Source organism: Filicampus tigris, chromosome 1 (genome assembly GCF_054856515.1).
Source record: "Filicampus tigris isolate MCC_2025a chromosome 1, RoL_Ftig_1.0, whole genome shotgun sequence".
Taxonomy (NCBI): Eukaryota; Metazoa; Chordata; class Actinopteri; order Syngnathiformes; family Syngnathidae; genus Filicampus; species Filicampus tigris.
In genome coordinates, this window is record NC_141217.1 from 40335013 (window position 1) to 40358642 (window position 23630).

At 46.3% G+C, this 23630-nt stretch overlaps 2 protein-coding genes across 9 annotated transcripts in view; both read left to right on the top strand.

Annotated features, from left to right (window-relative positions):
- The window catches only part of als2b (alsin Rho guanine nucleotide exchange factor ALS2 b), a 28801-nt gene extending 16383 nt beyond the window's left edge, over nucleotides 1–12418 (top strand). For all 4 annotated transcript variants that reach the window (XM_086041163.1, XM_086041173.1, XM_086041182.1 and 1 more), the window contains 11 exons: nucleotides 1281–1358; nucleotides 3054–3187; nucleotides 5945–6109; nucleotides 6201–6318; nucleotides 6723–6880; nucleotides 7098–7412; nucleotides 7493–7544; nucleotides 7621–7682; nucleotides 8475–8624; nucleotides 8714–8810; nucleotides 10148–12418. In XM_086041163.1, coding sequence (XP_085897289.1) covers nucleotides 1281–1358; nucleotides 3054–3187; nucleotides 5945–6109; nucleotides 6201–6318; nucleotides 6723–6880; nucleotides 7098–7412; nucleotides 7493–7544; nucleotides 7621–7682; nucleotides 8475–8624; nucleotides 8714–8810; nucleotides 10148–10186 — 1368 coding nt within the window. In that variant the 3' untranslated portion in view covers nucleotides 10187–12418. The remainder of the gene's footprint in view (nucleotides 1–1280; nucleotides 1359–3053; nucleotides 3188–5944; nucleotides 6110–6200; nucleotides 6319–6722; nucleotides 6881–7097; nucleotides 7413–7492; nucleotides 7545–7620; nucleotides 7683–8474; nucleotides 8625–8713; nucleotides 8811–10147) is intronic.
- A 232-nt stretch (nucleotides 12419–12650) lies between these two features.
- Nucleotides 12651–23599, top strand: mpp4b (MAGUK p55 scaffold protein 4b). Of its 5 annotated transcripts, none has more exons than XM_086041216.1 (22): nucleotides 12674–12917; nucleotides 13383–13483; nucleotides 13606–13727; nucleotides 13970–14047; nucleotides 14125–14208; nucleotides 14294–14425; nucleotides 16530–16611; nucleotides 17736–17821; nucleotides 18515–18586; nucleotides 19142–19338; nucleotides 19424–19473; nucleotides 20265–20282; nucleotides 20362–20403; nucleotides 20481–20501; nucleotides 20634–20648; nucleotides 20941–20982; nucleotides 21098–21271; nucleotides 21352–21432; nucleotides 21563–21656; nucleotides 22293–22401; nucleotides 22492–22626; nucleotides 22725–23599. In XM_086041216.1, exons 2-22 carry the CDS (start codon nucleotides 13420–13422, stop codon nucleotides 22914–22916), a joined length of 1890 nt encoding a protein of 629 aa, XP_085897342.1. In that variant the 5' UTR covers nucleotides 12674–12917; nucleotides 13383–13419; the 3' UTR covers nucleotides 22917–23599. The 5 variants fall into 5 exon arrangements, 3 of the variants coding, with proteins under 3 accessions (XP_085897342.1, XP_085897332.1, XP_085897351.1); XM_086041206.1 differs by having other exon boundaries at nucleotides 12675–12917; nucleotides 18512–18586; XM_086041225.1 differs by lacking the exon at nucleotides 20265–20282 and having other exon boundaries at nucleotides 12675–12917; nucleotides 18512–18586.
- Nucleotides 23600–23630: the final 31 nt, after the last annotated feature.

Sequence of the window (23630 nt, forward strand, 5' to 3'; positions counted from 1 at the left end):
ATATGAAATTTTCAAGTTACGAAACGCCTCAACAGGAAAATGTTGCCTCTTGTTACGAAAGAAATTTCAGGATACGGAAGGTAAAAATACAGTATGGGCTGCGACTCACAGCTCCGGAGTTTCCTGAACGCGACATACTCATAGCTGCTCTGCCATTGGCTAGCCTAGCATCTTCCTGGCATCCCATTGGCTAAGAGGGACCTCTACCGTATGTGTCTATGCGTGTAGATAGATATGTGATAGATATGTCTATGCAGCGTCCTCGTCATTCGCCCCTCGGGCCATGAGGTGTTCCGATAGTTTGACGTGAATTAGAAACGAGGAAAAGAAAAAAGGAGAAAATCGTTTTGTTTTTTTTTACCATACAAACAAAGCAAGAGATAATAGAAAAGTATGAAAAAGGGATGCGTTGGGTTGATCTCGCCAAAGAATATGAGCGTAATGTATCGACAGTCGCCACGTTGTTAAATCAGTTGTTTACAAAACGCCAGGCAAAAAGCCCTTGTGAGAGAGAACATGAACCAAAGAGGGCAAAAAGCGACGAGAACAGCAATTAAAAGGTAAACGACCATCATTATTGTTCTTTACTCTATTCTTTGTTTTTTACATTATGCACAACTCTCATTTATTGTGCAATAATCGAATTGCGACATGTATTTGTTACATGTTTCTATGCATTTTTTATGCTTTATAAAACATTTGTGTCTGAATTTTGGGGGCTTGGAACGGATTAGGGCATTTACATGGAAAATGCGTCTCTACTTACAACATTTTCTAGTTAAGAAATTTCTTCCAGCACCAATTAATTTCGTAAGTAGGGGTACCACTGTTTTACCAAAATAATCGGGATTCATATTTTTTTCATAATCGAGCAGCCCTAGGTGACAGTACAGTACAAAACGGCCGTCCGCTCAGATGGATACAAACCGGTGGATGATCCTGTTCTTATTCCACAAACACAATGTTAATCAGAATAGCATGTTTAGAATAGTGAGGGCACATGGAACATATTGCAAACAAAATGTTTGACTCGACACTTTAGGTGTTGCTTTTGGACATTGAATTGTCAGCCCACTGCTGTCGCTGGCCTTTTCCGTCAGTTTGGTAATTTACTTCTCTCAGGTCATCTGTGAATGCAAGAGGAACATTTGCTGATAAAAATTGGCTTACTCCGAAACAATTTCAACAGCCCTGCCAACACACGCGCGAAACAACAAGATGCTCAGCAGTGATAAGGCAAAGCCGGCATGCGGAGTGAGGTGCGGGATTTTGTCTTTCAGGGCGTTGGAATCCTTCTGTCCGAGGACGATACGACATACGAGGGAGAGTTCTCTGATGACTGGACCCTGAACGGCAAGGTGACTACTACTATACTAAGTAATCATCCATTTTCGATGGTGCCTGTTATTGTGGGAGAGCTGGAGCCTTCCACGGCTGACTTTGAGCTTGATGCTTGTCTTTATCAAATAGAGATGCCGATGAGCTCAACTGCGGGTTGTGACGACTTGTTTGGTGTGCATCGGCGTCACTTAGTTGCCCCTGTTCTTTTCGGCTCTTTTCCCTGCATTCCTCTTCTAACCAATCTTCTTTGGCTTTGTCGGTCTCCCTTCTCAGTTTATTAATGAGTTCACCAGGCATCCTTTTTCTCTCCTCTCTGGCCACACGCTTCCAGTTGGTCCTTCCTGCACTTTTTGCATCTCATGTGTAATTCGAGAGTTTTTGGGCTTCCTCTTTACAATAGGCAATTTATTCCTTTGCACTAGAGCTGAATGATATTGGGAAAACATGCGATACGGGTGTTGATTCGACATCCCCTCACGCGCTTCGAGATGATAAGTATACGCAGGAAGTTTCATATTTGATTGAAGAAGACATCTGCGGCTCTCGCGGTTGCCCTTCTGGGGTGGCCAGAGCAAAGCAACACTGTTGAGCTCGGTGTCTGGCTTGTGTCTCTGCTTCTTGGCGTGTTCATCAAGGGGTCACCGCCACCCTAAACAAAACAAAAGCAGCCCCGTGTGATGTCTCCTCCTTTGAAGTATGCGTGTGAAGTCTGTGTCGACAAATGTGTTGAATTTCCGGCTCTTCGGGGTTCGGTGTAACGTTGGCGTTGCCGGGAGGGGCTCCTCATCTCCCTGCCTTGGTGATGAACCAGACTCTCTGGTCCTCTTTGGTAGGCGACCACACAGGAGTCATCTTGCGCCTTCATGGAATTGCACATCTGTAAAACTGTCGATAATCGCGACATGTCGATATCGTTTCTGAAGTTCTTTAGTGCAAGTAATGCCCCTCGCTACTGTTCTCCTATTAGAAGCCGACGTGCATTGAAGGTTGCGTTACGATGTTTTTTTTTTCAAATGTATTGAGCAGCCCTACGCAGCTTGCTTTATACTGACTTTTTTCTCACCTTTTACCCACATTCGAGTTGCTGTCTTCTTAAATTCCGAATATTTCATTTGTCCTTTTGACTTTTTCCGGGTAGGTTAATCCAGTTAAGAGATAATTTGCGTTGCTAAGTGGTAATTTGTGTTAACATCAGCTACTTTGTAAGTTTGCGCATATTTTTATTGCAAATCTGTACTGCTGCATTACACTGTTCTAATCAATTTGGTATCATCCAGTATCTCCAGGGTTTTTCCTTGTTTGCGTCCTTCTCTTATGTTGTTGTTGTTGTTGTTATGCACCAAGTGTTTTACAAGGTTATGTTGCATACAAAGTGTTCCTTTCCTCCCTTTCCTACCTTATGCAATCCTCCACTCCAAATCATGTTGCTTCCTCCTCAACCGTGTAAATGAGCATGTGCACCTGGATTATGGTTGTGCCCGTTTGTCTACCTTTTCAAAGTCATGCTTCTGTCTGAGACTTTTTGGACACACTGTCGCTATTTCTGGGGCCCAACACTATACCTACTCCTCTTTCTTGCGGTTTCCCTCCTGACGAGACAATTCAGTAGCTGTCACTTTTAGAAGTCTCCCGTTCCTTTCCATTGTACGTCCCATAATTATGATGATGACCCCAGGAGGACAATGGCAATGTTGACAAATCTGTGACCTTAGGGAGTGCTGACGATGGCCAACGGCGATTACCTGGAGGGGTCCTTCAATGGTGAATGGGGCGCTGGTCCCAAAGTAAATGGCTCCTACTTTAAGCCGCACCTGTTTGAAAGTGACAAGGAGAAGATTCGACCAGTGTAAGTTCACCTTCAATTACTTGAATGTGTCAAGTGTGTCATGCAAATAGAAATGAATGCACTATTTCCGTCAGGGGTCTAGCCCAAAATCTTTCAGTGGGGTGGCCAGGGTGACACGAGGGAAGACTATAAGCGCATGCACGCGTACGCCTCTTTCTGTAAGTGAGTGAAGGAATGATTATGAAATAGTTATCACACATTTGCTGATTATGCTGAATGAACATCTGTTTGAGTGATTTAGTTGACAGTATATATGTGTATTGTAAACTAATAAATACAAGAACGATGTAATATTTGCCTGCAAAGAAGTATATTGCTTCCGTTCTTTTATGTGCTCGCAATGAAGAAATTGCTTCTGCCTTCATATCTATCAATAGCAGACTTGTTGACACCATCTGATAAGATTTAGAAGGTTGTGGATGTGACTGAATGTTTTTACAATGTAATGCTTTGGTGTAATTATGACGCAGGGACACAGTAATCTTTCACTCACATACACACACATAGAGAAACAAGTCCAAGTGTTTCCAATGGCTTGCATAAGTTCCCCGCCCCTTAGGTTGTAAACAACCATGTAACCAGGGAATCCTGAAAGTTAATAAAGAGGGACAAGGTTAGAACCTATGAGGCCTTCTCCTCACAAGGACAGCGGGAAGCAGAAACGGTGCTATTTCTCCGTTCTCCTCATGAGCTGGTAACAAGGATCTGAGTGTCTTCCTCTTCATTGCTGTTGTGTTACGAAATGTCTACTTGATCAACCTGACTCTGAGAAGTCAATGTTTATCTTACCATGCGCTTTCAGGGTTTCAGGAAATAAAATGCACACCTTGCTCACCACACTCATAATTAGGGCTGCCGTGATTAGTCGACGAATCACGACGACGTCGACGATCAAAATCGTCGACAATTCATTTTAATCGTCGACGCGTCGTTTATTTATATATTGATTTTTCTCTCGAGACTGCCGCGTCTGGCTCTTCTCCCGCTGGCTGTTTTCCTATCTGCAACGCACATGCGCAGCGGTGGTAATCCGAGTGATGTAAACAGAAGCATTGTGTAAGCCTTACACTGTAAGGACTAATTCATGTTGGCAACAGAGTCCCGAAAGTTACGGCGCATTTCACCAAATATACTCAATACAATGAAAACCTGCCTTTCATGGCAGCACGATGGGGACGCCCGATCATTTGAAAAAAGGAAGCAAGTTTGTGCTTATGCCTGATTTCATGTCTTGACAGAGGCACAGTTGTGTCTAGAAGCTAGCTGCAGTTAGCATACACACGTTCAGGTGTGTGTTTGATGTAACGCTGGAACACAATGTCCTATTTGGTACGCCAACACGTCGTAGCATCTTCTATGGATTAAGCAGCCATTATTCAGTAAACTCGCGTTGATTAACAACCAAAACTCTTGTGCGTTTATGCCCGTGGTGGACATCGAAGCAGGAAGCGCACTAGTGTTTGGGATCGTTCGCGAACGATTCGTTCAAAAAGAACGAATCTTTTCAGTGAACGTGAGTGAATGGATCACTTCCTGAAGTGATTCTCTCTTTTCTCGGTTCATTTGAGCTCAGCCACGCGCATGTTGTCAATCTTCGCGATCGACATTTTGATTGTGTAGATCGATTTACTCCTTTTAAATTATGCATACTAGTGAGGAAAAACAAAACCTTTTGGATAAAATTTAAATTAACACAAAATTAAAAACCAATACAATATTATCCGTTGCTTTGCTTTCCTGTACTATTATCTCATAGTCTACTTCTATCTCTCGCACCGATTTGCTAGCTAACAGCCAATCACAACGCGGCCGACATCATTTAGCGTGCTGCAATTGATGACCAACACAAAAATGTCTTACTTCTTCACAACTCTAAACATTGCTTTTTACTTAAGATTGTTCCTGCTTCTATTCTGAATGTGTTATGCAAGAGATTGTTATACAATGTGTGCGTTTTATTTCCTGAAAGCATGACTAGATGCTATGATAAACAATGACTTTTCAGCCACGCTTGCTTGCTATCAAGTGAAAGTAATGATTTTGATTGACATTGACTGTAAGAATCCAAATTTCTTGTTTGCGTTCCGACTAATTGTCATTTTTTGTTCTTTCCATATAGAGTTGATGTGAATGTATTGTGGCAGAGTATCAAGTGATCTAAGAATATTGCATTCATGTGAAAATGGCAGGAAGGTCTCGGGTATCCAAATTTCCCCCTAGATTGGGGTGTCCAGGGTGATCCCCGGCCACCACCAAGGCTCAGTGCTAGAGTGCTCGTTTCCCAACCCGAAGGTTGTCGTATCGATCCCCGGCCATTGTGACCATGTGGAAGTATCCTTGAGCAAGATACTGAAGCCCCAGTTGCCCCTGATGCTCCGTCATCAGGAGGTAGACGAGGTAGAGCGTAAAGCGCTTTGAGTACCCGAGGTAGAAAAGTGACAGGCCATTTAGCGCCTAGCTCCGCCCCTGCTTACTGTTGTTGATCCAGATGTTGTGCCCAATCGTTCTCTTGCGCCTTCCCCATCACTCAAACTGTTCTTTCAACGCAAAACTACTCTCTGTGCCTCTGCTCCATCTCAAGCCAACTGACCGAGACAGACGTTCATCCCACGCAGCCCGGGTGGATGTTGTCGATTGCTGAAGCGTGTGCTTCTTGACCTGTTCATTGTGCCACCGTGATGTCGTCTCTCGCCGATCGGCAGCCTATAAATGAAAGGGACTTGACTTGAGTGTGTTTGCGCGCTTGAAATGTGTCAGGAAGCTGGGCCGTCTGTGCGTGAGCGCTGAGGACAAGTGGCAGGCGGTGTTTGACGAGTGTTGGCGCCAACTGGGCTGCGAGGCGCCTGGCCAGGGCGACAACGGCAGGGCGTGGGACAATATTGCGGTGGCCCTCACCGCCAACCGACGACACATTGTGGACAGGTGCGTTGTCACTTTCGTGCCGTTGCCGTGGCGCGCTATTCGTTTCCTTCTGTCACATTTGAATTCACAAAAATGTTTGCGCATCTCTCAGTCCAGAACTTCTGTCTCGAAGTCACAGCAGAACTCTGGAGAGTTTAGAGGTCATCCCGCAGCACGTCGGCCCCGTTACTCTGGAGCGCTATCACGCTATCCACCTTTACCTCATCAAGGTACAGCCCCTTTGACCAGACAGTCGCCTACGCTGGAACCCCTGAAGTCTTGTGCCCCTGAGGTCATACAATTCTACCCGCGCTTTGAGTCAAAACCTCTCGAATCTCGAAAGAGGGTGAACCATTATTAGCCATACCCCATTGACATGAGCTTTGCCTGCGGTGTACTCTGCTTGTTGTTTTCCGTCTTTTCTGTGATGTGAGAACACCACTATGCTGTATGCAGATAATCCATGGAGTCCAAGTAGTAAGATTACAGCGTCACGCCATCACTTATGACAGAGCGATGGGCCCTGAAACGGGTGTCTTTGATTGTTACTGCGCATCGGTGTTCCACTGCACTAAGCCTTCCGGTTGCAAACCAATCAAGCCGGCATAAAACCTGAATTGTGTCACCGCGGCAGGCATGTGACACCCCGCTGCACCCGCTGGGCAGGCTTGTGGAAGCCTTGGTGGCCGTCTACAGGATGACGTACGTTGGCGTGGGCGCCAACCGCCGGCTGCTGCCGCAGGCTGTCAGCGAGTTGAAATCTTACCTCAACCGCATTTTCCAGATCGTAAGGTAAAAGTACCCCGAGGTCCACTCGCGTCCATTTCATTGACGGTATATAGCAGCAGTTCACAACAGGCCTTACCGCACAGCACTTGCGCATTGAGCAGCAGGTCAAGAACCGCATTCGTGGCATATCAAAGAAAATCAAGCGTGAGCAAGCAGAATGATTTTGAAATGTTTTTCATGTTGTTTTGTTTGTCTTGGTTTGCTTGGGAACTCTGTGCAGGTTTCTGTTCCCAGACTTGCCAGAAGATGGCGGTATAATTGGAGAGCCACCCTGGCTTGAGGAAAAGGAGTCCGAGGCGCAAGTTGAAAGCTCGCCGGAGCACAATTTGAAGCTGCAGGTGGAGCGGTCCCTCCGCAGCCACGTGGTGAGCAGCCTGGCTCTGCTGCTTCCCGTCCTGCTGCCCCGCCTCTACCCGCCGCTCTTCACCCTCTACGCTCTTGACAAGGAGCGAGAGGACGATGTCTACTGGGAGTGCGTCCTCCGTCTCAACAAGCAGCCCGACCTGGCCCTGCTGGCCTTTCTGGGTGTCCAGCAGTATGTCTCGCAACATAGGAAGAGCGCCGCAACAGGCGCTTTTATGCACTTTTTGAAATCTTTGCCTCATTTTCTTTCAGGAAGTTTTGGCCTGTTTGCGTCTCCACGCCAGCACCTGCGGAGAACCTGCAGGTACTTTGGCTTGTTCGCTTTGGGTTCTTAGCATGCGTCTCCGGTGTAAGTGTAACAAGGTCTGTGTCTCATCCAGGTTCTGTCTACCACCAAGGATACTTGCTTTGCCTCTGCAGTAGAAACACTACAACAAATCAGGTTTGCCCTATGTAGCAATCGCTGCTTGCTTTGATAAAGCAAAATTGCAGGGTTGTGAAATGTAAATATTAGAGCTGTCAATTGGTTTTCTGTTGAAAATGTACAATGAGAATATGTATTTTCAAGGGTTCTTTTCATCCTCTTATCAACACACCAGTTGCAAAATATGCTGGCCCAATGCAAATATACAGTCTTAACTATTGCAGCATTTCAAATTCAAGCCCAACAAGAAAGAACGGATGGGCGCACGAATGCAAAACTGTTCCCGTAAAACTCAAAGAATTACGCACAGTGTTCTTTTTAAATCTAACATATAGTTTGTGTTACAAACAAATAGCTTTGTTACAATCACCGCCACCTTAATGCAAACATACAATGTAAAATGGGTTTGCAAAAATTGGCATTAGCAGTGGAGGTAGCCATATTCCTTGAAATAAATAGTCCCACAAGCCGTGTAGGAACAGATAATATGTGACATTTTCAAGTTACAAACTGTGCCTGATGAGCGTGTTTGGGCGTACGCTGTGGCACGGCGCGAAATGGGTTACCCCCGGTCACTGTCATAATGACCAGTTTTTCATGATTACTCGATAGTTAATGGCCTACAAGTGTTTAGCATGAAAATATTGACTGTAGTCAACCATATGTTAGCCATAGATTACGGCTCATTCCGATTTACGTACGGCGTGGGTTACGTTGCCACCGTAGGAATGTGAACAAATTGGAACAAAACAATTGTATTCCCCTTTTTTTATTCACTTTTGAGAAGTTTCCTTTGTCCTCTGTTTTCAGCACAACGTTCACCCCGTCCGACAAGCTGCACGTGATCCAGCTGACCTTTGAGGAGATCACAAAAGAAGTGCAGTCGCTGCTAAAGCAGGACTTCCTGTGGTCCATGGATGACCTATTTCCGGTTTTCCTCTACGTGGTGCTGCGTGCTCGGTGAGCGCCGACTTTTCGGGTTTCGTCAGTCAAACTTGTGCAAGTGGGCCAAAGAAAGGCATCGAAATACTTTTTGTCTATCATACTAGAATCAGGAACCTCGGGTCAGAGGTCAACCTGACCGAAGACCTGATGGACCCCTGCGTCCAGCATGGGGAGCACGGAATCATGTTCACCACTCTGAAGGTAACCTTGACGCGCCACAATGTAGCGTGACGTACAAGTCGTAGGCGTTCCGTGTCCGTGACCATGCTCTTTCTGCAAATGACTTGCAGCACAAATCGACTTCCCCCATTGACACGAATGCAAATGTCATTCATCTGTTCCCGAATCCCCCAAAAATGTGTAACTTCTTTTTAATGAGACTAAACCTATACATCAACTGTCCTCAAACATTTTACACTAAGTACCACCGATAAAAAATAAATAAATAAATAAAAATTAAAAATGACTGTGTGCTCCAAGTACCACCATCATGAGCAGTAGTAATTAACGCGGTAGTGTCGTAAGTCTAGGTGTTGATGAAAATAATATTATTACAAGTAACATAATGCACAGTTTGAACACTGTGCCTAGATACAGGAAAATTGTGCTCGTAAAAAGTTCAATACATTCAATACATAAGGAGGAGGAAGGCACTTGGATTGAATAAATCGTTGCGGGTGAACAAAAGTGGCCATTTCATTACTGACGGCAGTTGACATACAAAATGAAATAATGCCGTCTAATCGAACATAAAGTGATCCTCGTTTCTCCAACAGAAAGAGGACAGCCAATTTGCAAGGTAAACAAGTACCATATCATACGCGAGGCATAGTGACTGGCTGTCCACATCAAATCCCATCAGTACAGCCGGTGATGATGCTGGGATCCAATGGGCCTCCTTCCTTGACACCGATTGGTGGCACGAGGGCCACCGATCGGGGAGGAGCAGCGGAGAGTGTCAGCAAGGCGCCAGCACACGCAGATTAACAGACAAACACAACAGCAGTAGACTTTGACGGCAAGGAAATACGTCATTGGTCAACTGCAAATTGGAATCAGAGATGGCCTTATGTGTCCCTAAATGCGTTTTTGATGCCCATTTCAAAAATGTCTTTTAAATGCAGCAGGTTTTTGGGAGATTCGATTTTAAAAGCTTGCGCAATACAGGTTTTTTTATAGCCATGACGTTTCAGGAAAAAAAAATCCACCTGTTGCTGAACCTAACCCTTAATTCATGAATACTACCAACTATTGTATTATTATTATTTTGAAAACTTGAAAAACTCCCAAATTGGGGCAATCATAATTCCATATTTTGGTTGGTTCATATATAACGGACAATCGAGATTTTGAGGTGGTTTTATTACCCGACATGTTTCGGCGTGTACTTCCTAAGCCTTCATCAGAGTGCCACTGGTGTGGTTGTGACGCGCCAATCATAATTCCAGTTATTATCACCGTTTGCAAACTGACGTGACTCTGAGGTCCTGAAAATCCTTCCAAGCCAATGGGATGCTTTTGTCGGTGTGCTCCTGCAGGCCTGTTACTACCAGATCCAGCACGAGAGGATCACTTAACGCAGCAGCAGCAGCAGCAGCAGCAGCAGCAGCAGCAGCAGCAGCAGCTTCTTCTTGTTTCACTGACGCCGTGGCTCCTCCCCCACCATCAGCCTGTCACGGGGGCTCAGCTGAGGTCGCTAAGCGCTCCATCTGCTGCTGCTGACATTTCTAGGAGACCACCTTCCCCCTTAGTGAGCTGAGCGCCAGCGGCTGCCGAGTGAGTGCTGTTAGCGCCGTGTACGTCAGCGCTACTTCCAAATGTCCACATGTGAATCCATGACGTGTCTTGACAGTTTTCCGGGTGGCATCCGGAGGCGAGGACAATTGAGCGCGCGCCACACGACAGTAATTCCGCTTTTCTTTGAGTCCGATGACGTGACTCTGTCTGTGGGATATTTGCAGCCTGTAAAACAATTCAAGCCATATTTCTACCAAGCGGAGCTCCGGGTACCAAAAAGTGGTACAGAAAGCATACCCAAACTGACGCAAAACCGGATGCATGCACGTGCTGTTGAAGTTTAGCACTTGGCCCCAGTTCTCACAAATGTTCTGTCCTTTTGTCAGTGTTCACGACACAGATTGTTTAGTCTTTGTGTTGCTTCGCGGCTTTGTCCTAAATAGGCTTGAGAGGGATTATTTTGCGTTCTCTGATGATTTAACCATGGAAGTGATTTCAGCCGCTGCTGACTGAGACCTTCCCACGAATGACACTAAAATCAGATGCCATTTTTCCTCAGTTCACATCTTTCTCAACTTGACTGAGAAGCTGCGTACGGTGGATATAAAAAGTCTACACGCCCCTACTCACATGCCAGGTTTTTGTGATCGGGAGGAGAAAAAGCAGAGGTGATGATAAATCACTTCAAAACGTTTTCCACTGTTAATGTGACCTCTAACCTGTTACATCCCATTTGGAGATTTTGTCGTAATCTATTTTGAGCGGGGGGATAAAAAAAACTGAAATCATGTTGTTGCACAACTGTGCGTAATCTTTTATAACTGGGAATCCCTCCCTCTCTCTCCCTACCTTTCCGTGCGCCCGAGCAATGTCAAGTGTTAATGGAATAGAGTAGGCAACACACAATCACCAGCATGGAGCGACAGGCTCCTGCAGCTTGTTATAGCTTGCGCTTTTAAAAACTTTACCCAGCGACACAACCAAAGACTTGCTGAATGCAAAGTGCGTGCAGATCAAATTACCAATGCAACCGCGACCTCTAACTTGATTAGATCAAATGTTGTCTGTTACCTCAGAGAAGTTGCACTTTATTTTGTTAATGACAAGATACGTTTTGGTCTTCAGAAAATAAAAAAAAATAAAAAAAATATATATATACAACGACCACGTTATAGACTATCGTGGAAATTGCAAGATGTCCTGGACTTGAGAAGTGAAGCTGACTGGCGACATATCGGCTAGCAGGTTTGGACTCTGAGCAGATCGAGTCCCTCGGCCTTCGTGCGTGTTGACGCCGACGTGGTTTGTCAGCGGGGCCGGAACAAGAAGGCAAGCCCATCGTCAAGACGCGTGTTGACGACAGGAATACAAGCTGTGGAAAAGGAAACAAAGCAAGCCAAGCTTTGTCTGCTCCAGTATTTTCCTGCGTACAATTTGGAGATATCGTCATGGTCCGATAAAATTCAATCGAGTTGTACAGGTCACATTAATAGTAGAAAAAGCGTTGAAAGGAATTATTTTGGTCCGACATTTGAACAGGTGTGTGCAGACTACTATCTACTGCATGTGTAACGATGTGAAGCAAATGTTTACTGGTAGTGATATGAATCTTGAAGCAGAAGTCAACCCAAACATTTTTTTTTCCAGAATATGTTCCCAGCAGTCCCACTAGTTGAAAGACGGCATTCCGATAAATGTTGTATATGTGGAATTAAGAGTTAACCCACCCGTTTTTAGCCATCGCCGGGGGAGCTGAGCCGTGATTGGTCGTTACCCGAGCCACTGTGATGTCATATTCGGTCGACAGAGGTGACAAAATGGCCGCCCCGTGAGCTAGCTAAAAGCGGGTGGATTTCTCATATTCCACAAACGCAATTATCAATCAGAGCGCCGTGTTTAGACTAGTGGGCCTGCGTAGAACATATACGGGAAGAAATATGTTTGGGCTGACTTGCGCTTTGAGTCCCGGTTGCTGCTAAACAATGACTGTAAAACAAATGTATGAAGTGCTCTAATGTCCTCATGGAAACCAACGATATGTGACAATAAAAATCTGTCTGTGTTTTGTTGAAGCCTTTTTGTTGTTTACCGGTTCATGAAACGGAGCTCGTCTTTTAGCCGGTGTTTTGAGCCGCTTCTTATCACGTGAAGAAAACAAGTGCGGCAGAAGAAACGAACGCGTCATTTGGCCGACCGCAGAGTCCAGCTACTGAAGTCTGTTGACACCTGAATCCTGCCCACAGCTTTGCCTGCATGACACCCGAGTCCGAAAGAGTTAAGAAGATTTGCCGGCTCCCTGGCAACGAGCCAGCCGGTGAGGGAGGAACTGGCTTTCGGTGGCCACAGGCAACGGGCTCACTTGCCCGGGATTAAGTGGGATCGGGGGAGATTACAGCTCTCTCGCTCTTCTCAGCTTGATGACACTGCTGCGTTGTGTTCTTCGCTCAGTCTCCAGCGAATGATTTACCACCAAATACTTTTTGGGGAGTGTGCGTGCAATCCGTGCGATGGAGTGATGAAGAGTGCCGCATCCGCAGAGTAGAATCTTCTGGTGTCCTTTGTGCCGAGGAGGTAGGATGCACCCCGTGTGATGACTTTCACTTGAATGCGTGTCATGAATTCCTTTTTGAAATACTGCACTTTGCTTGACCATATCTTGTGTCGAACGCTCGTTCGATGCAGTTCAACATCTGACAGGATCAAACATTTCACTTGTTTGCCTGCGGATACGATTAAAACCCGTAATGAATCAAATGTCCTAGGTTTGCTTGTGTCCATTATCTGATGATGGTAAACAGCCATTGCGCATCTTCGTATTAGTAGCGGTGATGCCGTTACAACCGGCGTGAAGCGTGCCATTAACCTCTGACCTGTTCACACCAACAACCAGCTCAAGAATGGATTACCATTAGAAAGAAGGGTCAGCAGTCACAGACAGCCCCCGAAGGTTTCAGTGGATCCTTGGGAGGATATGGTGGTGAGGTCCAAGAAACCTCAATTGTGCCAATTTAAGTCTTCTATTTGTAAAATTCTCAGATTCTTCAGCTGCTCGGGGTCAAAGGTCAAGGCTCCAATGACCATGAGGCAGGCGGTGGAGGCTCAGGTATTAAGCCCCCACTGTGAACTGGGAGAGCAGGGTGAGTAGGGAGAATAGTGTCGGGCTTCTTTTTTTTTTTTTTTTTTTTTATTATTCCCTCTCCCACAAACAGCACTGTAGCCATCTGTGTCTCACTGTTGCTTGTATGGGCTGTTGTTGCAGGACTTCGGCAGATCCTGACAGATGTGGTCGAAGAGGTGAGGCGTACACTCAATCAGGACATCGATGGGGCAGAGATTCTGCACAGTCTGCTCAACGCCTCCTGGTTGCAGTCACTGCTCAAGGTGCACGCTGACACACACGCGCGCACACTCGAGCACATTCGGGCACCCGTGCTGCAAAGTCGGGGTTAGCACTCGACCGGAGCTCTCCGGCTCTTCACGGCTTGATCCGATACTTGCCGGCTGAAAATGAAGTTGTCTTTGTATCAGCAGAGTCGACCTTCAGCATCATCTCCTGCCCCAGGAAGGAGAAAGGCCTGACGCTGCACGTTGACTGTGGACTAATGATGTCACACTTTTAACAGGTGTATGAGTGTCTTCAACGATACCTGCGAGACTCGCCGGAACCAGTTCTGGACTACGCCTCCGGACTCTCATTTCAGGTTTCACTCCACTTTTCTTGGGATGCTCTTGTGTTGCTGGAAGTTTGCTCTGAGCGGACTTTGTCCTTCCTGTGCAGTTGCTGATTGACATCAAGGCATTGCCAGGCTCCTCCGAGGACGCTAAGGAGCTAGACCGACTCCTGCGCCAGCCTCATCTACAGGTACTCACGGCTGCTGCGTTTATTTTGTGTTTTTTTGTTGTTGTTTTTTCTGCCACACTATGAGCATTTTGCATTGTCCATGCAGGCTCTGCTTTCTGCGCACGACACCGTGGCCCAGAAGAACTACGAGCCGGTGTTGCCGCCAATGTCAGCTGACGTTCCGGACGAAGAGGAGGCCACCAGGATCGTGTGCCTGGTCAAGAACAAGCAGCCGCTGGTGAGCTGCAGAGAGAAAAACCTTCTTCCTGTAAATTAGGTTTCTCTTAAAAGAAGCCAACACAACACGTCGGTCGGTACTCGACCCGGTGAGGGACAAACAGAGGAATGGATGAAAACCCACTCCCGTCCTTGCTTGTCTGTTCTTTCAAAAAAAAAAAAAAAACTTGTCGTCCTCCGTCCCCAAAATGGCCGGCCGTCTGTTCCGTCCCTGGGACGGAATGCCCATCTCTGAGGTTTCCATCAGCTGAAGTCTGGGCTGATTGATTATTTAGACCCCACCTTCCATGAAACTGCGCTCCAGTCACATTTGGGGGTTTCTAAAGTCCCCCTTTATTCTTTTTTTCTGCATGAATCCTTGTGACATGCAACCTACTTTGTTTGATGTCATTCATCAGCATTTTGCTTTTGTTTCTTCTCTGCATTCATGCCACTGCGATTGTGTTGTGAGGCTGCAGACGGCACGCTCAGCAGACCGCAGCAGTTTTCTTTGAGTCCCTTTGTCGTTTCACAGCTTTGCGAGCATCTGAGAACTTGTTCACAACTGCCTGCCACGACCCCTCCCGTGGCCAAAACCCCAAGAGCGGCGATCTGCAGTCGCTGGGACACCGTGAGGCGCCTCACGCGCCAGAGGCTTCACTTCGAGGGCTTGTTGGGCTCCAGCCGCGTCTCATGCCCGGATGAGGAAGCTTCGGCGGTGTGTAGCTTGCGCAGAGGCAGCTACCCGCCAGCAGAGGCCGCGTGTCAACAAACGCTTCGGCCGCACGGCTCGCCTTGCTACGCGGCCGTGAGCCGCAATTGCAAAGCGACCGGCCGGTGCAGAGTTTGTTACACCGACCTCGTTTGGCAGCACAATGTCACGCACTCTTCTCCGTCAGTCTACAGATCGGTCCTGATTGGTAAGAAATGATCAGACCATCATCCATGCTCAACCACTTCGTCCATCCTCCATCCATCGCGTTGGCCATCGCTGTTCGGTGATTGTAACTCAGGGGTTCGTCTTCTTTTTTTTTATTTCTTTTCTTTTTGGGAGACAACTTCATTGAGGAGTTAGATGGCAGGACTGAGACTCAATCGTCCCCCCTGGCGCCCGGACGCCGGGCCGTGTCCCCGCCCTGCCTCCCTGTCCCCTACTACGCCAACGTGGACCGCTACCTGCAGCCGACTCTGCCTCCAAGGCTGAGAAACCCGCGTCGGTGGATTCGCACGGCGCCCCCCAGCCCCGTGTGCCCCCACCGGCCGGCGAAGGTCCCTCAGGCTCCCGGCGTGGAGCTCGCCAAGCAGGAGAGTCTGGACGAGCTGCGCAGCACGGTGCAGCTGGCCGCCAGCTCCATGGAGAGCAGCACCAAGGACATCCAGCTTCTCGGGGAGAAGATGGCGACGGCGACGGAGCTCATGTCCGGAACGGTCCACGACAACTCCCGGGCTTTGACGTTGCTCGGCCAGGTGGTCGATCGGCTTCAGGCGGTCCTCAATACCGGCAGGACGGAGAGGAACCCCCCGCTAGCCAAATGCGCAGCTGCCGAGCGGCACCGGATTCCCGTCAAGAGCAAAGCGCGGCGTCGCGCTTCTCTTTCCTCGGTGCCTTCGCTCATGTCGTCGTCGTCCTCCAGCTCCCTCAGCAGCTGCCCAGATGTGCCCTCCACCTCGCGGGCTGGCGGCTGTCTGGCTGGATCCTGTCACGGGTCGCCCCGCGGCGAGGCCCCAAATCCTCCTTTCTCGCCTCCTCTTACTAATGGCATCTTGGGAGAAGCCACGGAGGCTTCCTTTGCGGTGAGAGGAGGTCGCTCCAACCAGCCAAGGAAAGCGAAGAAGACAGCGACGTGAGGAGGCGGAGCAGAGGAAAAAAGACACCTCTTGGATCTTGGCAAGCTGCTTTGTGTTAGTTGGATCATTACTTGCTCATTTCATTCTCCATCTCCTTCGCTTGCCTGCATTCTTATGTACACTAAGCGCTCTGTGCTGTGTCTTTTGTGGTTGTTTGGTTCCATCTCACTGCAGCCAGGGCGCCCACCCGCACTCTTCATTCAAGTGAATCCTTTGGCTGTGCCTTTGCACCTCGATGGCGCCTCACATCTTATGCGCTCTCCTTCTTTCTTGTTTAGGGAGCAACAATAAAGAGAAACGAAATGACCGGAGAGATTTTTGTGGCTCGGGTGATTCACGGAGGCCTGGCTGATCGCAGTGGTGAGTTCTGTGAGTTTTCAGAGTTTTCAGTCGACAAAAGTGTCAAAGTGGCTGCCCCTGGAGAAGAGTAAAAGCAGGTGGATTAACTCGTAATGACCAATCACGGCGCAGCTTCAGAAAACAGGTCAGCCTGTTACCTGAGCCTTGAGCAGTTGTGATGTCGACAGAAGTGATAAAATGGCCGTCCCCGCAGATGGCTTAAAAACGAGTGGATTAACTCTTATTCCACAAACGCAATATTTATCATGTTCTAACTAGTGGGCTTGTATAGAACATATTCTTGAAAAAAAATATGCTTTGTGGCTTGACTTTGTCTTTAAGCCTTGCATACTATTCAGATTCAAATTGGACATGATTTGACGTTTGGTACAACGTTTGTGTCCACGAAGGCTGTTCCAGGTCAAATTTGAATGTGTCTGCTACAACAGATTTTAGGTTTCCCAGTGTGTGGCAATGGTGGAAATTTGGAAACGGTTAAACTGTACATGCCATCGATGTGTGAATTTGTTATGGGACAGTGGTGAGGTTGAAGCAGTTCCAACAACTGCCTGTGTTTCTGTGGGGAATCTCCAAACAGTCCAAGAGGAAAATAGCATGATAATGATCTTACAAATGTAACATAAGGAACAAAAGTCATAAAAGAGGTCAGCGGTGCTTTGACACACAGACGCGAGATCTGCACCTGCAAAAACATGTAGCAGAACCTTTAAACTTCCCTTTTTCTCTTAAATGTTAATTAAGGTTTAATCATCTGTTTATTCGTGTCAGATAAGCTGTTAACACATTTTGAAAAGATCTGTAGTTCCTAATTTCATAATATAGACAATTGTTATGAGGATATTTTTTGCCTCAGGTCAAAATTGGCCCTGCCTGAACATTCGTACTGTTAGGGGAGCATGGAAAATAGAGTAGTAGTAGTAGGAGGATACTTATAAAAAAGTTTTATTGAAGTCTACATGATCATATTTCGTGCAACCACTTGACAAAATGAAACGGAGTCAATTCAACACACCGTGTTTTTTCTGAGTGTAGGGATCAAGGTTAAGGTTAAGGTTAGTAGCGATGTAGGTCATACGTTGAAGCTTCCAGTGAAAGTTTGAATAATTACTGCTTTGTGTGAGCAGGTTTGCTCCACGCGGGGGACCGCATCATCGAGGTGAACGGCTTTCCGGTGGACGGCTTGGAGCCGGAGCAAGTCATTCAAGTTGTGGTAGGTGCTGGCATTTCATATGCAGGCGGGGCTGTTATCAACTCTCGTTTTCACTAACACGTCACTGTTAATCAAAGTAAAGCCGTACCTTTGAGGTTGAACACAATCCTTTGCAGTCAACTTTTCATTTGTTCAGATTTGGAAAAGAAATTGAAAATACAGCAAATCATTTCCAGCCAACTCTCACTATCATAAAACCACTTTTTAAGCAACATTTGACTTTCTTTTTCTGCCGTACACGTGTAAAGATAATAACCACTGTTAATCATGACAAAGACTAGTAAATGGTGTACTCTTCCTCCTGAACTTTCATGACTTAGTGATGCGGTTATTGAAGTAAATTAGAGTCATGTAAAAACAATGAAATGGTGTAAAGTTCAACACGAGCCCACCGAAATCCGGGCAAGAGATGGGGGACATCCTGAATGAAAGGGGGAAGTCTTTAATCGGTCACCAGTCAATCGCAGGGCACTTCTGGACAAAAACATTCAATTCGCACCTTTGCGGTCTTCAGTGAACATTAGCGTGCATGTTTTTGGAATGTGGGAAGTAGCCGGAGTATCCGGGAGAAAGCCGCGCAAGCACAGGGAGGGAGAGCATGCAAACTCTTTACACAAACTTTTTAATGCTGTAAACATGGGTGCATCGCCAAAGTGTCTCCACTGATTTTTTTGCCGTTGTTCCAACCAGCAGGCCAGAGCACAGGGAACCATCATGTTCAAAGTGGTTCCCATCACCGACAGGCCCATTCACAACCATACCATGGTGAGTTGTCTTCTCTTCCAAGGTTATCATCATAGTCAACGAAAAGTGGCGAAATAACTCAAATCAAAATTGGAAAAATATGTTTGTTCACGAAAACGAAAATGCTTTTAAAAAACGCAAACCAACTGAAAGTACATCTTGTGTTTCCGCTTTGTCAATTAATATCATACATCAGCTTCAAGGGTTCATATTGCGATATTGCCGGTACGTTCGTACAGAAGAAGGAAGGTCAAACAGTCTTTTGGAAATTGTAGTTTACTTTATGATAAAATACTTCTTGCACTTGATAAACACTCCATATCGTAAAGGACGTAAAAACTAAACTAAAACAAAGCATTATGCAAACTAATCAAAACCATTAACAAGGAAAAAACTTGCTTTAAAAAGTAATCAAAAGTTACCAAATTCCAAAAACAAAAGTCCAATCGAAATCAAATATAATCAATCAGATATAACGACAAATCCCCAGTGACTATAATGCCGCTCTCTTCCCGCTTCTACCCTCACCACACGGCTCCTCTGCTGACTCCTGGACATCGTCCTGCCACACGTCAGCTTTACGTGCGCGCCATGGTGGACTACAACCCTCAGCAAGATCCCAGCATCCCCTGCACGGACGCCGGCGTGAGCTTCAGGAAGGGCCAAGTCCTGGAGATCGTGGACCAGACGGACGCTCTGTGGTGGCAGGCCAAGAAACTGCCCAGCAACGTGGCTTGCGCAGGCCTTATCCCCTCCGGCAACCTACTCAAGCGGTCAGTTAGGCCCTCTGCCTTCTCACACGCAACGCAGAGAAGTGCAATCAGCCCGACTCACATGTCGACGTGCACGCTGTCACAGGAAGCAGAGGGACTTGTTGCCTTATCAGCCGCACACCTGTATACACATACGTGAGTTCACCCAATATTGCAGCATTCATATCCCCTGCACAGAATGGGCCTGATTTACTCAAGGTTTGCAAGTGCTTCAAAATTGATGCTGTTGGATTTTGTCCCTTTGAAAATTGCTGTTAAATTGCGTGGCAGGGACACGGGATGAAGGCAATATGAGTGTCAGTCTTTTGCGCTCATGTAAATGTTTCTGAAATGCCAGAAACCAAAATCACACTTCAACTAGCGGACGGGTGGATGGATGGATGGTTGCAAATAAACTTTTTAGATTTTTTTTTCTGCACTAATTCTGAATCTGCTCTAGTTTTTTATTCTCTCGTACATCAGCTTTTCAAAAATACAATAATAATAATAATATGCAATATAGTCATAATTTAGTCATATTTATGAATGAAGTGAAGGTTCAGCAACAGGTGGACTTCTTTTCTGAGATATCATAGCTATAAATTTCAGCGCATAGTCAATTCCGTATTGTGCAGGAAGGAGTCACGCCATATCACCTAAAACGGAGAGAAGTCTCCCGTGGGCTCAATTTGGAGTGGGAGAGATGGCTGCGGTCCTCTTAGAGAACATGGACTCGTATTCCGGCTGACTGTTTTATTTTTTTTTTTGTGGTCTGCAACAGCACGGACAAAGAATAATAGCATGTCACCACTGGTATGCACGGTCAGTTAGAGTGAATAAGCACGCAAGTTAGCTGCCGCTATTTGGGCACTTAGTAAATCAGGCCTTCCACGAGTACATCCTAAATGTATGTAATTGTGTCTCTCCACCCTCTTGCTTTGCTGAAGTGAGCACGGTGGAGGAAGGTACTGCTCAGTTGCCACTTTCAATTGAACATGACACATTTCTCATTTCACGTATGCTATTTCAATTTTCTGCCCACAGAGGAGGACCTGATGGCCATTGATGAGAAATGTGTTGAAGCAGGTAAATGTTCACGCAGCCCGGCATGTGCTGTCAAATTCGACGTTGACTGTGTGATTTTCTCTCTTTCTCCCTGCCAGACGAGGAGGCTTTTGAATCTGGTAGGTAAGTCTTTGTTGACTTCATCTGTTCTGATTTGTTCTCATGTACGTGGTTTGCCGCAACCCTTTCCTGCGAATAGTAATCTTTTACCTCTTGTTTCTTTTCTTTTCACATGCTTTCATGAATACCAGACGAGCTCAGAGTCGGTGAGCGATCAAAGCGATGACGTGAATACACGTGATTAAATTCAGAGGATGCCTGAAAAGTTACACAATTGAAATTGGCGGATTCATTCAGTTCTTTGAAAACACTTTGAACGCACCCCTCCTTTGGTTATTCGTACACTTGATGTTGAAGATGTACATTTACATTTTGTTTCTCAGCAGGGTGCTTAATTGAGACATGCTAATGGACATACAATGTGACCTGGACTATACTTGCCTTCATTATTGTACATTTCTGTATTCATTCTACGTTTCCTTTGACTTTGCGTTAAAGAGGAGGACGATTTCAGTAGCAGCGTTGACGGAGTCTACCTTGGTGTGTCATCAATCGCTCATCTGCATTTAAACGCCGTGGATCGTTAGATTTTGTGTAAGATTGTTTTTTCTTCTTTTGTGTAAGATTGTTTTTTCTTCTTTTGTTTTCCCCTCAGCTGGCTTCAGGCACAGCTTGCGTCTATGCCGCAGACGCTTTCACAGCACCGCCCAAATGTCCTGCCCCGCCAAGTGTTCCAACAACTGCAGCAGTGCCCTCAACTGTGCCTACGAGGAGGTGGTGCGCTACCAGCGCACTTCCAGTGATGTGCATCGCCTCATTGCCCTATTAGGCACCCGACCTTTCACTTTCTACAAATAACAAATACTTCGGCTGAAGTGTTGAAAAATGTAACCGTCTTCTGTCATACAGGCCCATCAGGTGTGGGTGTGAATGAGCTTCGCCGACGCTTGATTCAAATGAATCCTAACACATTCCGAGGAGCGGTACCTTGTATGTGACCGCCGCTCGTGTTCTTGACCATAGCGCATACGGTTAAAGTCCTGAAAAAAACCCACATTTGTTTGAGTCAAAGAGGAACGGGTCATCTGAGATGTCAGTGTTTTCCATTTGCCGCTGCCAGATACCACCAGAGCACCCAAAGGGTACGAGGAGCCTGGCAGAGAGTATCACTTCACCAGCCGAGAGGTCTTTGACCACATGGTTTACAAAAGCAGGTGTGGCTGCGCCTTGAGTAAAGGGAAGTCAACCCAAACAATTTCTTGACAATATGTAACATCCATCCCCACTTGTCGAAACATGACACTCTTGATTAATGTTGCGTTTGTGGAATATGAGGTAAGTAGTCAAATCCACCCGTTTTTGTACATTTCAGGGGTGGACATTTTGCCACTTGCTGTCGACTGAAAATGACATCCCAGTTGCTCAGGGCTCACGTAATGACCGATCACGGCTCACCTATATTCTGAAGCAGGGCTTTGATTGGTCGTTACCTGAGCCCTGAACAACTGGGATGTCATTTTCGATTTTGGCAAAATGGCTGCCCCCAGAGATGGCTAAAAACGGGTGTATTTTGCTGCTTAACTCATATTCCACAAAAGCAATATTCATCCGAATGCCGTCTTTCAACTCGTGGGGCTGCATAGAAGATACTCTTGAAAAAAATGTCTTTGGGTTGATTTCCCCTTTAAACGCTGTTTATAACAGTAAATACTGTTTGGTCGTAGATCACCACAGCCTTTAGTTGTGTCCAAAATGTAGTTCCTTGAGTAGTTTCCTTCGCTGGTCACCAGGCGCGGAAGAGCAAGGGCTTACTTTTCTTGTGTTTTGCCTGTTCCACAAATGGCCTGCAGGTTCTTGGAATACGGTGAGTACAAAGGAAATCTGTATGGCACCAGCAGAGAAGCTGTGAGCGACGTTTTGAACAGTGGCAAGATCTGCGTCATTGACATTGAACCAAATGTGAGTGGATGGCCATACTCGCATGCAAAACTGTGAATACTTTTCTCCAACGAATAAATGGATTGCCCTACTTGCCTTCACCATATTTAGGCCATTCAAGCTGTTAGAACACATGACCTGCGGGCTTATATCATCTATGTGAAGCCACCACCGCCGGAGCAACTAAGAGAGACGAGGAAGGACTCGTACGTAACCACCGACTACTATGTCAACCGCCCATTCAAAGTGAGTGTGTGGATGTGATAGTGCATGGCAATCTGTATACAAGATGTTAATGGGACAGAGCTGAGGGATTGTGATGTGACGTAACCTTTATCCACTAGGATGAAGACTTCCAGGAGATGGAGGAGGCTGCGCGGAAGCTCGAGTCCCACTACTCGCAGTTCTTTGATTGCGTGGTCGTCAACAGTGACTTGGAGGAGTCCTGCGTCCAGTTGCTGGCCGCAGTTCGGAAGGCGCAGGATGAGCCGCAGTGGGTCCCCACCAACTGGATACGACCCACCACGGACTCGTAGACAACATTTTGAAAGAGAAATGTAGCCCCTGTTATCATGGTAGCAATTTCCTATGATCATTGTTTTCTGATCAGTACATGTTAAAGAGCAAAGCTGGGAATTTGACTACAATTTGAGCGTCCGTTAGTCGTCATCCGTCTGCAGCGTGGGTAGCCTTCTGTCGTCCGTCATTCGCCTGTTTTTCTGGGGGTAGGATAATGGTACCCGTCTAAAGGTGGGTCAGCCTATAATTTTACACGGCCATTTGTCGGCGAGTCCGATTAAACTTTCACACTCAAACTCAGGTCACACATTATAAAGAAGACGTTCACGCCTATGGGTAAATTAGTCAGAAGGAAACTGGAATACTCTGACATAACCCATGCAATCGTGGGAACATAGGCTACACAGGAAGGCCGGAACTGAGGTTTGAACTATGAATAAAATAAAAACCATGGCTTACTCTGTTCAACGTTTACACTTTAGGCTTTGAGGTAATTTGTTATTCTTTGTTTTTGTTTTTTGTTCATATCGCATTTTAAAATGGGGCACTGCGTGCAATGCATGCCAAAACACGTTAAAATTGATGGTCAAAACGTGTTGTTTACATTGTTAAGATTAAATTGTGACACTCTGCATTGCCGATTTGTTTACCGTTTGAAATGATGAAGTCTTTGTGACAATAATAAAACTGTCAAGTTTGACTGGCTTTTGTGAGCTTTTATTTTGACAACA

Bases quoted from the DNA above. Each gene is read 5' to 3' on its own strand.
- mpp4b (XM_086041206.1), top strand. From the start codon at position 13,420: ATGACCATGAGGCAGGCGGTGGAGGCTCAGGTATTAAGCCCCCACTGT. The intron at 20,983-21,097 runs GTGTGTCATCAA...TTTTCCCCTCAG, and splicing joins CGTTGACGGAGTCTACCTTG to CTGGCTTCAGGCACAGCTTG. The intron at 21,272-21,351 runs GCACCCGACCTT...TCTGTCATACAG, and splicing joins TCGCCTCATTGCCCTATTAG to GCCCATCAGGTGTGGGTGTG.